Source organism: Chenopodium album, chromosome 9 (assembly GCF_948465745.1).
Source record: "Chenopodium album chromosome 9, dcCheAlbu1.1, whole genome shotgun sequence".
NCBI classification, from domain to species: Eukaryota; Viridiplantae; Streptophyta; class Magnoliopsida; order Caryophyllales; family Amaranthaceae; genus Chenopodium; species Chenopodium album.
Genome location: NC_137842.1, coordinates 72,423,473 through 72,443,221, shown reverse-complemented (window position 1 = coordinate 72,443,221; position 19,749 = coordinate 72,423,473). Strand labels below are relative to the sequence as shown.

At 36.0% G+C, this 19,749-nt stretch overlaps 3 protein-coding genes across 3 annotated transcripts; 2 read left to right on the top strand and 1 right to left on the bottom strand.

The window, feature by feature from the left end:
* Nucleotides 1–1,397: 1,397 nt before the first annotated feature.
* Nucleotides 1,398–5,794, bottom strand: LOC145560516 (putative zinc metallopeptidase EGY3, chloroplastic). The gene is made up of 6 exons (XM_081621773.1): nt 5,088–5,794; nt 4,585–4,782; nt 3,627–3,851; nt 2,931–3,169; nt 2,429–2,583; nt 1,398–1,922 (listed from the first exon to the last, which is right to left on the bottom strand). Exons 1-6 carry the CDS (start codon nt 5,622–5,624, stop codon nt 1,567–1,569), a joined length of 1,710 nt encoding a protein of 569 aa, XP_081477899.1. The 5' UTR covers nt 5,625–5,794; the 3' UTR covers nt 1,398–1,566.
* Nucleotides 5,795–12,288: 6,494 nt separating this feature from the next.
* On the top strand, nt 12,289–14,317 carry LOC145559213 (F-box protein SKIP22-like). Its single transcript, XM_081620648.1, has one exon. It carries the CDS (start codon nt 12,409–12,411, stop codon nt 14,026–14,028), a length of 1,620 nt encoding a protein of 539 aa, XP_081476774.1. The 5' UTR covers nt 12,289–12,408; the 3' UTR covers nt 14,029–14,317.
* A 2,230-nt stretch (nt 14,318–16,547) lies between these two features.
* LOC145560515 (uncharacterized) lies at nt 16,548–19,495 on the top strand. Its single transcript, XM_081621772.1, has 4 exons — nt 16,548–16,785; nt 16,895–17,110; nt 17,404–17,469; nt 18,766–19,495. Exons 1-4 carry the CDS (start codon nt 16,615–16,617, stop codon nt 18,922–18,924), a joined length of 612 nt encoding a protein of 203 aa, XP_081477898.1. The 5' UTR covers nt 16,548–16,614; the 3' UTR covers nt 18,925–19,495.
* The last annotated feature ends 254 nt before the right edge of the window (nt 19,496–19,749 follow it).

Genomic DNA, 19,749 nt, shown 5'->3' with positions numbered 1-19,749 from the left:
GGTAAGGTAATCTCCACCTTCATGAACCCGTTACCTTGAAGTGAAACTCCTACTAAATACACCAACTACTACATAATATAGCGTACACTGGGATGTAGAGAATAAAATCTTCGGTGATATATGAGCTTGTAAGTATAGTGTAAGTGTCAAATATGTATAATTCTTAATTGTTTCAAGCACGTGCGTGTGTTGTTATTACGATTCACAAGCAATACTGAGGATGCCCGAATGCACTCTTGCATTGGGGTTAATATGTATCACTCACAATTTATTATATTGTACATTTGAAAATAATAAAATATTTGGTGAGTATGTGGTGACATATATATGAAGAAGCGGTATGTGTTACACAAGTGTTGATATGCAACATTCTTAATTATTTCAAATACGTATGTTGCTTATTACAACCTGACCAGCTTTATTAAGAAGTTAGCGTGAATTGATAAAGCCTTTCAAATTTTACTAAGGATCCAACCTAAGTTTTTTTTTATTTTTTTTATTTTTTTTATTTTTATAAATTTCAATCAAGATAAAAAAAATTTGCTAAAAAAAAAAAGGGTGATTGATAATAGTATACTATTAAATGAGAGTGAATAAATGTAATTATATGAAACCATTATTAGCTTGCTCATTAATTACTTGAATTATATAAAACCATTATTAGCTTGCTCATTAATTGTTTGATCTTGAGTAATTGTAAAGATTGCCCTAAGTTATTGTACAAGATTATGTTGTCCCAAGATGTAATAATATTGTAAAAAAAAATGTAATAATATAATGGGCTAGGGTTCAAATTCGAAGTCCATTAATTTGTAACACTCCCTATGCCATTAAATCTATGCAATGCACCTCATTATTTTATTTATTTTTTTAAATAAAATTAATTCATAAATAAAAAATTATGTGACATCAACAAAGAGATTTATACTTTCTCTGTTTTTTTTTTTTTTTACTTGAAACACATTTTTTATCACGCTTTTTGAAATGATTATTAGACTAGGTAAACGAATAAGTTAGGCTATGAAATTTAAACTGTAGCAGCTTATTCCTTTCTTCTTATTGATCGGTGGTAGAATTTTTTGAATTAATTTATCCTTTTACCTAAACTAATATCTCCCTTAAAATGCGTATCAAAAAAGTGTTGTAAGTAACAAAGTAAATTGCCAAAATGAATAACCATTTCATTGTCAAAATGGGCTGTATCTGTATAAGATTAGGCCTTGTTCTAGCAAGGTTACAAGGTCTAATGTTAAAACCCCTGTAACATCAAACTTCTTGTCCCTTGTTGAAATTGCATTCAGACTTAATAGAAACAGACAAGGCGCCATTTACCTGTACCATTATTCGTTGCATTCACTTTTTTTTTTTTGTTTATTTGAACTACAACTTCAAGCTCCAAAAGTCCAAAATTCTTCAATTTCTAGCTTCAATTTGCGCAACTGATTCACATACACAAATGATAAAAAAAACATCCAAAATCTTTTAATTTACAAGATCAGGAAGTCAAAATTGATCTGGAAGGAGATAACAACATAATTACAAACCCCTATTAGCACTTTACAATAATTACAAATTGCCTCTAAAATACGGCCCGTTGAAAAAGGAGCTTGAGAAGGTCCCTCCTCCATTAGGGAAGAGAGTTAAGAAGCATACAAGGAAGAGGACGACACCCCAGGCATATCGGTCATCACCTAATGGAGTTATCTCATCCTTAGCAGGAATTTCTTCTCCCCCTCGAAAGAAGGTAGCAAACAGTCCCCATGCTAGACAGATTACACTTCCACTGAGACCACCAATACCAAGTAGCAAAGAAGTGGCAAACGACAGCAATGTGGCAGTGCTCCTACCAAACATGGCCTGTGCGATCCTACCCCCTTCAAGTCTTCCACAAGGCAACAAGTTCAGCGACGTCACCACCATTCCTAAGGGAAATAAGCACAGTTAGAATCTTTTATGAAAAGCAAAGAAATAGTGTGATTACTGTCATATGGGCTATGGGCAAAAATGTATAGCCATATAAACTTACTCATGTTAAAAAAATAAAAAAAATAAATAAAATCAAAAGTTAGCCTTATTTCCCTTATATCTCCTAAACCAGAGCAATAGAGCATGATAGCATATAAAATTGTGTAATGACTGTCAACACCTACCAACACATAATCCTATTTCATATGTTAAATGGAGAGCTGTTATCAATTGATTTTTAAGTGAATGGTAAAAGGGCATTTTCAGAATTTAGATAAAGTTTTGATCAAACCATGCAGAGATATAAGCTTTGTTACTTCTATTTTTGATTTAATGAACTTTTAGTAGTAAGACGGTCTAAAAAGGTTTCAGCTTCACACAAATAGTAAATTCGCTAAAAAAAAAATGATGCTCAGCGTCACATTTCAGTTTAAAAATCAAACAGCAAGGCAGCAGGACCAACCTAATAGCCCAGCGAAGGCAAGGGGATCAACTGGGACACCCACTCCTTCCACCGCATTAGGTAAAACATTTCCAAGATCATCAGCATAAGGCCCAATTACATATTGGATGAAAGAAAACAAAGGATTGTTCTCAAAAAATTGAGGCCTTACAAACCTGTAAAAACAAAAGGCACCACTTAATATGGGAAAAACAGAATGTTTGAAGAAAAATATTTAGACTGCACCATGTCGATTATGCATACAAATGAACTTGAGTGCTACATAATTTTACAAAAATAAGTCATTTAACTAACAATAACAGTCTAACAGATGTTTTTACAGCTAAAGAATGTGTAGCTTGTTTTACACCAATTAGAAAAGGTCCCATGTTGATGCATACAGTGATACCTGTCTATCACATACTCTTATCTTAAAGTAAACCTACAAGTTGAGGGAATCTATCAATAGTTGAGACATAGTAACTACAAGAACTGGTTTTATTAAGTGGTTGAGGAATCTTACAGTGCATTATCACCACCATTGAAGCTACCATCTGATATAAAGGCAGCAACAGCAAGCCCCAAGGATGTCAAGTAGGCACTGGCTGTACGAGCAACAGGAATATCAAAAAGGGCCTTCTTATTTGGGAGGAGGGACTCGTAGTTGTTCATTACTCCTAAACACCCCGTCCAATTTGATGGAACAAGAAATGATGGGCTGAGCTTTACCCCATAGCGATTTGCGGTCAACCTTGTGGCAATCTATGAATAAAAGTATCAAACAAAGTGCCAGAAAGTACATATGTTAGAAAAGCAAAAATATTAAGAAAACAGCTAAATGCTAAATTTCATAATTTGACAGTAACACGGGGCATTATTAGTTTGTTACTCTTTCCTTTTGATAAATTTTAAATCTAGGGATAAGGACAACAACCGGAAGAGAACAACTGCTATCACAACATGAGCTCTTTCCCTTCGAGACTCAAATGCGATAATATAGGAGACAAGAAATAACATGAATACAAATGAACCTAATTTGCTATGTAATTCGCAAACATTAAAAGAGCTTTGATTTGCCCATAAAACAGAAAAACGCAGCATTTTAGTATTCCAAGCCACTTATAACATCTAAATCCAAAGATAGCGACTTATATTAAATCACACAATGATACAAGTGTCGGATTACAGAAAACACAAGATTAAACATGTCATAACACACCTCAGAAACGCCCAAGATGGTTAGGAAACCACCAAAAAGAGGTACAACATTAGCCAGGTAGTCATCGAATGTTGCACCAGGCTTGACAAAGAAACCACTCGTCAAAGCAATAGTTCCAAACGTTGTAACACCCAATGCTATTGCGCTAAGATAGCCCCAGGGAGTGCTCAGCTTCGTTGATTCAAACTGGAGATCAATTTCTGATTTTGGTTGCACCAAACAGACCTTTAAAGAAAAACAGCAGGTAAGTTATACCAAGATGCAATGATCAACGACAAGCTTCATGAGGATGCTACAGACTAAGACATCAGCACATAGAAAAAGTGGTGCATCATTTCATGCCATCATATAAAGGACTAGCACTCAATTTGATCCAGGAAAATAAGAGTAAGCAACTTTGTGGAAGACAGAGATGGACCTACTCCTACTATTTCAGCCTTAAACTGTAATTTGAGATACTTTTTCTGTACACATCCCCTACTTGAAGCTCGACAATTCTCCAAACCACTACAGCATGTACAGGGATGCAGTTAAACTACTGTATAGCATTATTACATGAACATAGGTTCTGCACAACCTGAAACTCATATCTATCCACAAGCTTTATGTTTGCTTATTATATGAGTTCTTTCCTAACTTCCTTAATTGAACGTTCAGACTTCATAGAGATATAACCGCATAAGCTCTGACTATAAATCCCTACTAAAGGTACCAAGTATTCAAGGCAGTATATATGCCCCAGCAATAAGAGAGAAGTCAATCATTTTTGACCAATTTACTCATGTTTCCGGTCTTTTAAGACACTAAAGTAATCAAGCTTTCGTTTGCCAAAATTTAACATATTTTTAAATACGAGGTATCATCACACACATTATGATTTTATAAGCTTCATTTGAATCAACAAGAGTAATAACGAAAACTTTAATATAGTGAATTAAGCATTACCATAATACCATACCTGTTTTTTAATGTCATCCTTAGTCTCTTCCATAAACCATAACACAACCTCTGTCCCTGCTGCTTCAGTCAATTTCTTCTCCAACTTTGGCATGACTTCTTGGATAGGCTTTCTCAAATTCCCTATGAAAATCCCCCCATCCCCAAATCTCCGGACGTCAGTCGCAAAGAAAGTATCAAATCCAAAGCAATTCTTCAACTGAAAATCACAAAAATCATACAAATTCATTACCATCTAAATACTTCACTTAAAATCAGTTTTCCAATTTTATTCCATTAGTCTACTTGAAGGTATAATCATTTAAGACCATTAACAAATCAATACCACAAACAAATAAACAATTATATAAATACTATCACTCCTACTATGCAATTCTTCCTATATCAATTTCCAATTTTGCACTAATTCCACAAAAAACAGTCTGACTAACAGTGATGGGATTCGATAAAACTTTACACATAACGCAAAATAGAATAGGAAAAAGGAAATTTCGATAAACAGACCTTATTAAGATCAAGTGCTTTGAAAGCTTGTTCAACTTTCTCCAAAGTCTCTTTCTCTCTCAACAAATTATCGCGAGCAATTCGATTGAAAATCCCAACAATCGGGTTATCACCCTTGCTCTCAGCATCAAGCTCCTTAAGCTTCCTATCAGCCCTTTTCTTCTCCAGCTTGATTGCGGCTTCAATTGACGGATTTCCCATGAATTTCTTGAATTCCTCATCAGTTTTCCAGTCCAATTCCTGCTGCTTTGGCTGATCATCATCTTCGTCATTTTTTTCTTCTCTTTCCTCAACCCCTTGTTCTACTTTCTGGGTATTTTCGTCTTTGTTTGAATCTTCATCCACAACAACAGCTACAGAAGAACTCTCTGTTTCTCTCTCATCTTGCAGAGAGAAGCAGAGTTTTCTGGGTTTTAAGGGTTTGGAAAAGGAAGAGGAGAGAGAAAATGGGTGGTGATAGTGAGAGAATGAGGGGAATTTTTGAGTTTTGTTGGAGACCCATGATGAAGAAGACGGGGAAATGAAGAGGGTGGCCATTGAAATTTGAGATTGAGACTGAAAATTGAGTGCTTGAATTTGGACATTGTAGAAGAAAACAGAGAAGAAGGGCTGGAATTTGAAGGGGGTGATTATGGAGGATTATTCTGGAGTTTGATTGAGTCTGGAAAGTTGGAGAAGATTCAGTGAGTTTCACAGGTGGATGGTGATTTGATAGTGACGACAAAAGGAGTCTCATTTGGATTTTGCAAATATATACCCGCGCATGAGGATGCCAGGATGGTTAGGGAAAGTTAGGCGGGATCCGAAGACTTAACAATTAACCTTTTACCCTTCCCGCCTCATAGATATCCCTAATTGTGTTCTATAAGTTTGATTTTTCTTGTACTTTTTGCAAATCTTTAACAACTATTCTGTAAGAAAGATAAAGTTTCAACAATGGAGATATTTCATTATTTGATATGTGTTTCTTTTTTTCGATTAGGGAGTTATAAGTACAGGTAATGAGAATCGATTCAAAAATCTCTTAAAATTGGGTGGAGTTCTATTCACTTGACTCATCCCTCACTCTCAAAAATATAAATCCAAACAAGCTTGGTGTAATTTTTTAATATTGACACATAATCTACCATTACTTGCTAGAATTTTATTATTTTGAAATTCCTATAACTTTTTAAAATTTGTAGATGAGGCTTTCACTACCTTGTAAGCCGATTTAAATTGTTTTCAAATGAACCTTGAGTGGATTGATGGCTTATGTTATTGGATGATTATATTTTCCGAAGCTTAATAACAAAAACAAAGGAGATGATTGCAACATTTTTTATTTTTTTTTTGAAAGGATATAATTGCAACACTTTGAAGTATGAGAAAATGAGGAGGAATGGAGGATGCCAATAAACTCAACAACTCATATAAGATTCGCTCAATTTCAAAGAGATTTATGTCAAAGATTAATGGTCGTATATCTTTTTAAAAAATTGTGAAGGATATTACTATTTTTTAAGAGTAAAAGCATTTTAGTCAAGGCTGACTTTTTTTTACATGAAAGGGTGTTTTTTAAGGTAGCAAAAGCTTAAAAGTTTAAATATTTTATTCAACATGGCAAACTACTCATGTCAAAAAAATTGGTTAGGCAAATGGACTTGAGTCCAAAAGCTATTAAAATTTAATTAACAAGCTCATTGAAATCTTCAGCCCACTTATAGCTTTTTTTTTTTTTTTTTGAGGGACACTTATAGCTATTTTAACTTAACTATCATTAAAAATTACTAAGTACCAAAAGCTAACAATCGTTCCATATAATAAGATAGCTAAAAATAGAAATATTGTAATGATTTAAAAGTAACCTTAATTACACAAATCTAAGTGTGCTTTTGAAATGCAATTTTAAATTAACACCAATTTAGAAATTGTTTTTAAATGCTTATCTAACACTCTGAGAGCATTCGTTAGCGAGGTCATTAAAATTTCTAATATAATTAACAAAGCTTTAGAGCTGTCAATTCGGGTAAACGGGTCGGGTAAAAGTGGGTCGGGTCAACTCGGATCGGGTTGATTTGGATTAATTCCATAACCTATGCGGGTCGGGTTTGAGTTGGGTCATGCTTGAGTCGGATCATACTTCTTATCGGGTTTATGTCGGGTTACATTCGGGTCGGGTGAACAATATGTCGGGTTTAATTCGGGTTTTCACGAGTTAAAACGGGTTAGGGTAATTCTCAGTGCGAGTCGGGTTCGGTTCAAGTCAATAATTTGCGGGTTAGAATCAGGTCGAGTCATTCTCGGGTTTGAGTCAGGTTCGGTTCAAGTCAATAATTTGCGGATTATAATCGGGTTGGGTCATTTTCAAGTCGGGTCATTCTCGGGTTCAAGTCGGGTTCGGTTCAAGTCAATAATTTGTGGGTTATAATCAGGTTGGGTCATTTCCAAGTCGAGTCATTCTCGGATTCAAGTCGGGTTATGTTCAAGTCAATAATTTGCATGTTACAATTAGGTCGGGTCATTTCCAAGTCAGGTCATATTTTGGTTCAACTAACTATAAATAGATAATTATCATTTTTATCAAGCTAATTATTTTCTTTGACTGTAATATATATGACAATATACTAGGGAACTATAGTCTATAATTTAGGAAGATAATTATCTATTTTGACCATACCACAAATATATACTATATTTAACTCTATAATATGTCTGGTAAAATTGGGGTCGGGTCAATAATAAGTCGGGTTGAATTTGAGTCAGGTCAATAACAAGTAGAGTTGATTTCGGTTCGGGTTTGTAACAGGTTGAGATAAATTCGGGTCGGGTTAGGAACGGGTCGGGCTGAATTCAGGTTAGGTTAGTAACAAGTCGGGTTAAATTTGGGTTTTGACGAGTTAAAACAGGTAAGGGTCCATTTCGGTTCAAGTCGGGTTCGGTGCAAGTTAATTAAATTGGCCGTTGTAAACCGGTAAATCGGTGCAAGTTGTAAACCGGTAAATTGGTCGTTTAACAGCAAGTTGGATGGTTTCACACACCCAATTGGACTCCCGTACGGTATCAAGGACCATGGTAAACATTTCGGAAATTTTTATTTCAGGGCAAAAAAAAGTCAAAAAATTAAAATATTGAAAGCTAATATCCACGTTTTTTGAGAAATTTTGGAGTTTTCAGGGCCCGGTGTCGAAAAGTCTTGAAATTCTACGGGATACATCTCGGGGTCATATAATGCCGTTTGGAACCGTATATGATCATTATTTGTTGTCATAAATGTTCGTGGTAGGCTTGAATTAATGAAATCGGTGCAAGTTTTAAACTGGTAAATTGGTCGTATAACAACAAATTAGATGGTTCCACACACCCAATTGGACTGCCGGAATGTATTAGGGACCATGGTAAACATTTCGTCAATTTTTATTTCCGGGCGAAAAAAAGTCAAAATTTTCCAAAATTAAAGGCAAATTTCCACGTTTTTTGAAAAATTTTGGAGATTTCGGGGCACAGTGTAGAAAAGTCTTGATGTATTAGGGGATGCATATCTAGGTCATACAATGCCATTTGGAACCATATATGATCATTATATGTTGTCATAAATGTTCGTAGTATGCTTGAGTTAATGAAATTGATGTAAGTTGTAAACCGGTAAATTGACCGTTTAAAAGCAAATTAAATGGTTCCACCAACCCAATTGGACTCTCGGAAGATATTAAGGACCATGGTAAGCATATAGGCAATTTTTATTTCCGGGCGAAAATAAGTCAAAAAATTCCAAAATTGAAGACCAATATCCACGCTTTTTGAGAAATTTTTGAGATTTCGGGACCCGGTGTCGAAAAGTCTTGAAATTCTCGGGGATACATCTAGGGGTCATATAATGCCGTTTGGAACCATATATGATCATTATTTGTAGTCATAAATAATGTTCGTGGTAGGCTTGAGTTAATGAAATCGGTGCAAATTGTAAACCGCTAAATTGGTCGTTTAAAGGCAAATTGGATGGTTCCACCCACCCAATGGGACTCCCGGACGGTATTAAGGATCATGGTAAAAATTTCGGCAATTTTTATTTCCGGGCGAAAAAAAAGTCAAAAAATTCAAAATTGAAGGCTAATATCCACGCTTTTTGAGAAATTTTGGAGGATTCGGGGTCCGGTGTCGAAAAGTTTTGAAATTTTAGGGGATACATCTCGGGGTCATATAATGTCGTTTGAAGCCATTTATGATCATTATATGTTGTTATAAACGTTCGTGGTAGACTTGAATTAATCAATCGGTGCAAGTTGTAATTTGGTAAATTGGTAGTTTAAAGGCAAATTGGATGGTTTCACCCACCCAATTGGACTCCTAGAGGGTATAAGGGATTAAGGGACCATGGTAAATATTTCGACAATTTTCATTTTTTGGGCGAAAAAATAAGTCAAAAAATTCCAAAATTGAAATCCACGCTTCTTGAGAAATTTGGGATGTTTCAAGACCCAGTGTTGAAAAGTTTTGAGATTTTATGGGATACATCTCGGGGTCATATAATGTCATTTGGAACCATATATGATCATTATATGTTCTCATAAATGTTCGTAGTAGGCTTGATTTAATGAAATTGGTGCAAGTTGCATGTAAACCGGTAAATTGGCCGTTCAAAGGCAAATTGGATAGTTCAACCAATCCAATTGGACTCAAGGAGGCTATTAGGAACCACGGTAAACATTTCGGCAATTTTTATTCTTCTTGCGAAAAAAGTAAAAAAATTCCAAAATTGAAATCCACGCTTTTTGAGAAATTTGGAATTTTTCGAGACCCGGTGTCGAAAAGTTTTGAGATTTATGGGATACATCTCGGGGTCATATAATGACGTTTGGAACCATATATGATCATTATATGTTGTCATAAATGTTCGTAGTATACTTGAGTTAATTAAATCGGTGCAACTTGTAAATCGGTAAATTGGCCGTTTAAAGGCAAATAGGATGGTTCCACCTAGCCAATTGGACTCCCAGAGGGTATTAGTGACCATGGTAATCATTTCGGTAATTTTTATATATGAGCGAAAAATGTAAAAAAAAATACCAAAATTGAAGGCTAATATCCACGATTTTTGAGAAATTTTGGAGGTTCCAGGGCCCAGTGTTGAAAAACCTTTAAATTATAGGGGATACATCTCGGGGTCATATAATGTCGTTTGGAACCATATATGATCATTATATGTTGTCATAAATGTTTGTAGTAGACTTGAGTTAATGAAATCGGTGCAAGTTGTAAGCCGGTAAATTGGTCGTTTAAAGGCAAATTAGATGGTTCCACCCACCCATTTGGACTCTCGGAGGGTATTAGGAACCATGGTAAACATTTCGGCAATTTTTATATACGGGTGAAAAAAAGTAAAAAAAAAAAAATCCAAAATTGAAGACTAATATCCACGCTTTTTGAGAAATTTCGAATGTTTCGGGGCTTAGTGTCGAAAAGCATTGAGATTTTAGGGGATACATCTCGGGGTCATATAATGCCGTTTAGGACCATATATGATCATTATATGTTGTCATAAATGTTCGTGGTAGGTTTGAGTTAATGAAATCAATGCAAGTTTTAAATCGGTAAATTAATCGTTTGAACGAAAATTGAATGGTTCCAACCAGCCTATTGGACTCCCGGAGGGTATTAGGGACTATGGTAAACATTTCGGAGATTTTTATTTCCGGGTGAAAAAAAAAAAACCAAAATTGCAGACTTAATATCCACGCTTTTTGAGAAATTTTGGGGGTTTCAAGTAAAGCTGTCAATTCGGTTAAACAGGTCGGGTTTGGGTCGATCAACTCAGATCGGGTCAATTCGGATTAATTCCATAACCTATGCGGGTCGGGTTTGGGTTTGGTCATGCTTTAGTCGGGTCACGTCAGGTCATACTTCTTATCGGGTGTAGGTCGGGTTAATAACAGGTTGGGTTACATTTGGGTCGGGTGACCAATAGGTCGGGTTTAATTCGGGTTTTCACGGGTTAAGACGGGCTAGGGTAATTCTCGGGTTCGAGTCGGGTTCGGTTCAAGTCAATAATTTGCGGGTTATTATCAGGTCGAGTCATTCTCGGGTTTGAGTCGGGTTCGGTTCAAGTCAATAATTTGCGGGTTATAATCAGGTCGGGTCATTTTCAAGTCGGGTCATTCTCGGGTTCAAGTCGGGTTTGGTTCAAGTCAATAATTTGCGAGTTATAATCAAGTTGGTTCATTTTCAAGTCGGGTTATGTTCAAGTCAATAATTTGCAGGTTACAATCAGGTCGGGTCATTTCCAAGTGAGGTCATATTCAAGTTCAACTAACTATAAATAGATAATTATCATTTTTATCAAGCTAATTATTTCCTTTGACTATAATATATATGACAATATACTAGGGAACTATAGTCTATAATTTAGGAAGATAATTATCTCCTTTGACCATACAACAAATATATATTATATTTAACTCTTAAATTTGAGGATGATGCTCCTTTCTTTTGCTGGCATGGACTAACTTGGTCTCCCTAGACAAAATGATTTGATCAACAATAATAAGGTGGTCTAAATTTCATTTAAGGTGATTTGAAATCGGGCCAGGAACAATTTGGGTTGAATTTAGGTCAGGTCAATAACAAGTCGTGTTGATTTCGTGTCGGGTTAGTAACAAATCATGTTGAATTTTTGGGTCTGTTTAGTAATAGGTCTGGTAAAATTCGGGTCGAGTCAATTACAAGTCGGGTTGAATTTGGGTCAGGTTAATAACAAGTCGGGTTTAATTTGGGTCAGGTTAATAACAAGTCGGGTTGATTTCGGGTAGGGTTTGTAACAGGTTGAGTTAAATTCGGGTCGGGTTAGGAACGAGTCGGGTTGAATTCAGGTCAGGTTAGTAACAAGTCGTGTTAAATTCGGGTTTTGACGGGTTAAACGGGGTTGGGTCAATTCGGTTCAAGTCGGGTTCGGTTTAGGTCAATAATTTACGGGTTACATTCGGGTCGGGTCATCTACATGTTAGTTCATTTTTGGGTTCGGGTCTCACATACTCGGGTCAACTAGAGTCTAGTGTTGGTTTCAGGTCGGGTTAGGGTCACCATTTTTCCGGGTTCAGATGGGTCAGTTAATAATCGAGTTTGAGTCGGTATCTCAGGTCGTGTCAACTTTTGACGGCTCTACAAAAGCTTCAAAGCAATGCAGGTAGGAATTTAATTTATATTTAAGCAATTTTTACGGAAATCGTCCATTTATGGATAAGAAAGAATGAAACCGACTTTTGAGTTTTGATTCTTGCCTGCGAATGCGCTCTCATATCTCCCAAAGCAAATCCTGATCAATCTACTGTATTTCTCAAAGCCAACCATGAAACTAAGGCTAAGATCATTAGAATCCAAAGAAACTCATAAGATTGAAGTTCCCAATACTTTTAATCTTCAACAACTCAAAGAATTCATCTTCCTCCAACTTTTCCCTTCTTCATCCTCTGCTCTGCAACACCAGAATCTGCTCTTATCCCTCAACAGGAAGGAAGAGCTTTGCGGATCTTCTCCAGAAGATTCTATTCAGTCTCTCGGCGTTACTTCAGGTGATCTTATCTATTATTCTACAAATTCTTTTGCATTTTCATCTCAAATCCCTAATTTATCAGGAAATTTCCGGGAAACTAGGGCTAATAATGAATTGGTGAATACCCAGAAAGTAGATTCTGGTAAATTGGATGAATTGAACATTCCTAATGTTGAATTTAGGGTTTTGAATGATGCCCAAATGGAAGGAACCTCGAATTTGAGTAACCCTAGTGATACTGGAAATTTAGAAAATACCCAGATGATTGAATCCTCTAAGGTTGATGAACTAATCGGTTCGAGCGCTCGAACTCGAGAAATTGTGGATGCCCAGTTGGAAGGTTCATCAAATTTGAATGATCCTAATGTGGAAAAATCAATTGACTTAGTTGAGGTGGTTGATGAAATGGTGGTTGATGATGAGTCTGAATCAGATGGAAATTATAGGTTTTCTGTCCCAAGTTTTTTGAAGAAAGTATATGTGAAGGAGGTGGGAGATGCTGCTGCTAATGGTGATCATAAGCTATTGGTGATTGCTGTTCATGCTGTTCTATTGGAGTCTGGATTTGTGGCATATGACATGGTTTCGCACAGGAAAGTTGAGGGATTTCATCTGGCTGATGCTTGCCCGTCTTTAGCTTTTGGTATGACTTTGCATTATACCCTCCCTGAGGTTTCAACGTCCGAGGTTGTCGAGACTGTTGCTTTGAAATTCCAAAGTATGGGAAAGTTTGTGAATATATATGGTTCTTTGCCAAAGAAAGGATTTGGGGTCCATCGAGTATGTTTGGATGAAGCTCGGTTTCTCCCGGCTCTGAGTGATATCTGGGAAGGGGGTGATTATAGTCGTTCTCATGATGAGATGGATAACTCCAGGAAGTTATTTCCAAATCAAGAGATTTTCGAGTTCTGGAAGATTGTCAAGGATGGCCTTTCATATCCTCTTCTAATCGACCTTTGTGAACGAGTGGGTGTAGTTCCTCCACCTTGCTTCATGCGCCTTCCCACGGAGCTTAAACTTAAGATCCTGGAGTGCCTTCCTCCAGTAGATGTTGCCAAAGCGGAGTGTGTGTGTTCAGAATTGCGATTTGTTGCTTCAAACAATGATCTGTGGAAACTGAAGTATGAAGAAGAGTTTGGAAACACTGCATTATCACTAAGGGAATGTCCATGGAAGGCAAAGTTTTCTTCTGTTTGGGAGCTTAGGAAAAGGAGAAAGAAAATTTGTAGACCATTGCAGTTCCGAGAGCCTCCCCATTTTAGGCCTTTATTTCCAGGTCGAAGGGATCCAAATCCCCTCGGCTCTCCTTTCATTATTGGTGGGGATTATGATCGTCTGCCAACTTTTGGTCTACCTCAACATCCAGGACGCAGGACATTCAGGCGGAATTGTGACCTGGGAGGGTTTGGTCTTTAAGCAGGATTGGAGCTGAATTGATATGGAATTTGAGTCATTTACTGGTGGCTTACTATAAGTTCGTTAGTTTGCATAGGGTACTCCTAGTTTTCATGATGTTTTTATAGTAGTGTGAAAATTTTATGGTTTAAGGTTTAACTTTCCGTTTCCTGTCGACCTGTCGTGCTCAGATTTGTATTTTTCTGTGAGTAAATAAAATCGGCAGGGTAGGTTTTGTTCTTAAGCTGTTGAATATTATTTACTGTAAACTAGTAGCTAATTTATCATATTTGAAGTCCAAAATCATAGACACGGAGAGTATCAAGCGCGATCACATCCTTCACAGACTCACACTAGACTCGAAGTGTGTTGTACTGTTTTAAGAGATTATTTATAACAAATTGAAATTCTTACACTTCAACAATAAGAATGCTGTGATAGTATTATACAGGTCGTCTGTCAGGTTTAGAACTTACAGTGTGTATGAAGCAGCTATCAGATTCAGGCTGGTTTGTAGGTTCATATCTATCACATGTAGTGAAGAATATCTCATCTATCTGTCCAAGAAGATCAATCCATTAGCAGCAACATTATGAGTGTAGGAGCAGCAGAATACCTACATGATAAAATTACCAGTTAATATTAGAATGGTCATATACTTATCTACACAAGACAATTAGGCAGTCATAGCACACAACAAACAGCCCATGTCACATTAGTCACTCAAAAACAGAATGCATATCGAAATTACATGTCTCATCAAATGTCCCTTAGATCAGAATTTTTGCACCTAATCTTGATTAAGAAAATTGACATGAAGCCATCAATATGTTTAAGTTTGAGAGCTTGCCTTATCAGGTTACACTTACACCCAAAAACAGAATACATATCAAAACAACTTTCTTGCATTTAGCAGTTTCTCCTTCAGAGGATACTCCAATTGCTTTCCCACTCTCGTCAACAACTACTTGTCATCCAAAAGCAAATCATACTTACTATACTGTATATTATCCTTCATGCAAACTAGATACATAGAAATTTTCTGCGAAATGATGTTACTTAAAGAACAAACATAGTTGCACAATATATGCCGAGCAATCATTACCCTGAAGTACTGATTTATTCAGAAATTTTGAACAAGATAAACTATTCAGTTCTTTTGTTTAAAGGCCTTTTTCAACCTGGATTTATTCTTAAATGATTCATGTAATGAATCGTGGTGTTTACAGCCCAATATTGAATATTCACGCACTTAGCCAGAAAGACCTAAGCATGGAAGGCACTATCCCCTGAAGTACTGCAGGCAGCCTTCAACGTGAGCCCAGAGATAGAGAATCAGTTCAGATCAAAGAGGACTTCAGATGCCATCTTTTTCCCTCCGTCTAACTGAGCAGATCAAATCACCGATATCTTCATTGCTTCAAGTTGTCCGAGTTAGTATGCCCTCAGATCTTTCTCCTCTAGCATCATCTTAATGTACTAACAAATGTTTCAATTCTGTCGTCTTAGCCTTTGTTTATGCCATTAGTGTAATGACTTCTTTCTATGAAGAAAATTTTGGAATTTGTAATAGAGGATGGCTTTTGTTGCCATCAGAACAGGCTAGTATGTAGCTAGTACTAAACACTAGCTTTAAAACTGATGCATGATGCTATAAATGATTCATGAGATAATAAATCTTATTATAATAAATTTGAATATGGAGTATCTCCTTATTAAAGGTGTTCCATTTTCTTCCTAACTATATAAACGGTTAGGAGAATACAATCAGCTTTGATAAGTTTGGGAGAAGGGTTGAATTTTGCTTGATAGTTGCTTCCTGACCTGTATGGCTGTATACATATTCGTGTCCGGGGTGTGTCCTGTAAAAAAACCTCAACATTTGTTATCTGAATGTCAAGATAATAACCATTGTATATCTTGGAATGTTCAACGAAGTATAATTTATTGTCTCGTTTTTTAAATAACCATTGTATATAAATAGCTATGTCTGCATAATTATTCACTAAGTGCCCCTCCAAGCTTTGGACAGCATAGGTGTGTCAAGTGAGGGAATTATATAAAGTATGAAGTGTCAAATTATCAAGGTAATTAAAAAAAAAAACTTAGTTATCTGAGGCAATTCTCCAAGATCCTCCTTGAAATCGAGCCAAAGACTTAATATAACTTTCGAAACAAAAGTCCAATATGATTAGCAGCCAAGTCACTTTAGTCGCTCAAAGTAAAAAACATTACAATTAAGTATCTGAACATAGAGAGTGAGGGATAACTCAAGTGGTTAGAGCTTTCCTAACTTGCTTAGTTACTTTATCATGTTATTTCTTTTGTAGTCCAAGCTCGGTCCTTGGCCTAGCACGCATATCGTGTATGTGGAATGCTCAATTGCTCATCTCGTAGCCCTGCTGAGCTTTTATCGTATTGTGTCAAAGGCAAGCCCGGTCCAGTGTCATCTTTAGTCTATGCACCAAGAAGTCTCAAACTTCCTCTAAACAAATCCACCCACTTGTTATTCCATACACTTGTAATTTTGTAAAGTACACTACGAAGTTATTCTTATGTAATGAAGGAGCTAATCAAGGAACCTAAAGCAAGAGAGTAAGTTCATCAATGGCGGCATCCTCCATTTCTCTCTCCTCCATTTCATTCTTCCGATCACCTTATCATCATCATCTTCTTCAACATCAACATCAACATCATCCTTTTCTCTCTTCTCCTCATCAAATCCATCTTCTCCGAACTTTCCCCACTCTTCAAGCTTCTCGCCGAAGTTCTTCTCAGGTTTTTTTCTCTCAATTTCTGATCAATTTTAATCTTTGATTAAGGATTAATATATCCTCAATTAACATATGATTTCATGAGTTTTGATTAATATATTGCGAATTTGCAGAACGATGATTTGATAAATAATAGCCGAAAATGGAGCCGATTCGATTTTGATGGATACGAGGAAGAAGACGACGATGAAGATGATGAAGAAGACGAAGAAGAAGATCGAAGCTTAGATTTATTGATTAGGTTTGTTGAAAATATCTTCAGAAAAGTCTCTAAACGAGCTCGTAAAGCTGTTCGATCAGTTCTTCCTGTTGCTATCTCCACCAAATTGGTGCGTTTTTCTTGTTGATTTCTCCTTTGAAGCTTAGTTCTCACAGTAGCAATAGATTGATCAAAAAATTATAGTTGCTTCAAATATTCCTGAATTTTACACTTGATTTTTGTTAATACGATTTTCTCAATTGATGAATACTTACATTGGTATGATATTAACAATTGTGATTATTTGTTGGTGTTTTTGGCTTAGATAGAATGATTATATATGTTTTTGCATTGATTAATGATCATAATTTAGGTTATTCAGGGGTTTCTGTTGTTCTAAGTGTTACTGCTGTTGTTTGATAGGTTGGTTTTGCTGTCAATGGACTGATAATTCTATCATTTTTGTGGGTGTTGAAGGCTTTTCTTGAGGTAATGGATCAATTGCACAAATTAGAAATGCATTATATGAAGTACGACATATATTGTTTGTCATATCATTGCTGTTGTACTCTATGGTGGCTGTTGATATATCTCGAACTTGTGAACCGGGTTGATAGATAGAGGATAATTGTTCGATGAATTGTTTTATACCATTATGCTGATACCAGAATCTTGTATACAATTCTTAATTGCATGATTAATTATTAGATATGTAATGTGCTAGTTGTAATAAAATGGATTGATTAGTTATGTTTAAACTAGATATTACAAACGAGGGAAGTGTTAGTCTGTTAGATGATCTCTTAACTGCAATACTTGCAATAATTGCGATTAAAAAACAACGAATTTCTTCAGGCATCTATGTGGAATTACATAAAAGCTGTCAACTTGTGTTTTAAATGGGAGGTGATATTGCAGGCTGTTTCATCAGATGAATAATCTGAACAGATGCTCCTGATACCATACTAGTAAAAACTTTGAACTAATTAGAACCCTAACATCCATAATTTGACTAAAATTAGAAAGGTCATTTGGTCTTGTGAAAGGTCCTTCTTGTGGCTAGTGATGTACTGTTGTGCTTTCCCTGAACTTTGGATTTTTCACATTCAAATTGGACTAGTAATCTAGTATAGGTGCAAGTGTTTACTATTCCCCCTATCTATTCAATTGTGGCTGTTATGGTCAACTGGTCAAGTGCATGTGATGAGTCCTATGTTGATCTATTAGAAAAATCGTGAAATTCATTTTACAATTAGAAAAGCTCTAATTGTATACTGTATAGACTCATAAGGCTAAGCTGGAAGCCTGGAACACTTTTAATATGTCAATTATGTAAAGATTACTTGGTACAGTTTACATAAGATCACTTGTTCATTTTATACACCTCTCCTTGTTTGAGTTGTTTCCTCCATAGACCAAACGGAGTTAAATTGAGGCTTTCATTTGGAATTATGTCACATTTTTGTATGCATGTTCTACCCGAGACATGAATCCACCATCTTTGTGCATATTTTGATCCAACTGCGGTGTTGTAAGAATTCTAAGCTTGATAACTAGACTATTCTGTCACCAATGGTGGGCTTAGTAAAGAAAATCGAGATTTGTTTGAATTGAATTTGTTGTGCTTTATACATGATATGCTGTTGAGGCTTGGTCTCATCAGTCTCATGGGTGCATGTATTGCTTTATTTTTGGAAGATGCTGCTTTATTTTTCTGCTTTCGTGTTGATTATACAGGTCTTATTGTTACCTCATCTGATTCGTTTGCTTCACTTCAAAATGCAGGTCATTTGTACTCTTGGAAGTGCAGTGTTTGTGAGTATTTTACTTATCCGTGGGGTATGGTCTTGTGTGTTATATTTACAAGAGGGTCGCAGCCGTCATATAAACGGATTTGATGATGATGATCAACCTTCATGGACTAGAACCCAGCCTGTAACTTAAGTGCTCCGCAGCCTCCTTTCTAATCATTTTAAAGTCTCAGTCTGGCATTTAAACATGCTTCTGACCTTTGGAAAATAAAGAATCTACGCGATTGGCTATCAAAAATAATAGTCTTTGTCAAGATCCAGGTTTGGCTGTATGCACGAGACCATCTGATCATGCAGCCTGCAGGTGCGTGAATGAATGTCTTTCTCAATCAAGTACTACGAAAAGGGGGAAACGAATATACTATTCTGCAAAAGAGGATGGGCTTGGCCAATTTTTTATTAGAGTTTGAAGCCCCTGTTTGCATAATTGCATTTTTAACATCTTAAGTCGTTGCTCTGACTTATAAGTTTAATGATCAGTTTTTGCTGTTTGCTAAATGATCAACCAACAATGTAAATTCCAACTTCTTATGTAAGCCTAGAGTTCGTGGCAAAGATCATAATGCTACTTTGTAAACTTTGTAAAACTAATGTCTTCCATATTGGGAGTAAAATAGACTATGATGGTGCCAAAGACCGAAACCATAGATTGATAGATGTAACAATAACACATACGGAGTATATACGAAGTACTTCCTATTTTATGACCAGGTTTTATTAAGCAATAATCTTCTAACTTTACGATTTTATCAAGCAATAATCTTCAAAACTTTTCGACTTAAATCTACACTTGAGTTGTTTTATCTTATTTAAATAATTGAGTTTGTTTAAATTATTTTAAATATGTAAAATTCTGGCACATAAAAGAGATTGTCAAAGGAATGTTTAGATTTATAATGCGCATGTTTTTACACCTTAGTTATCTTTGACGGTCTTTCACGTGTTCACTTGTGACCTT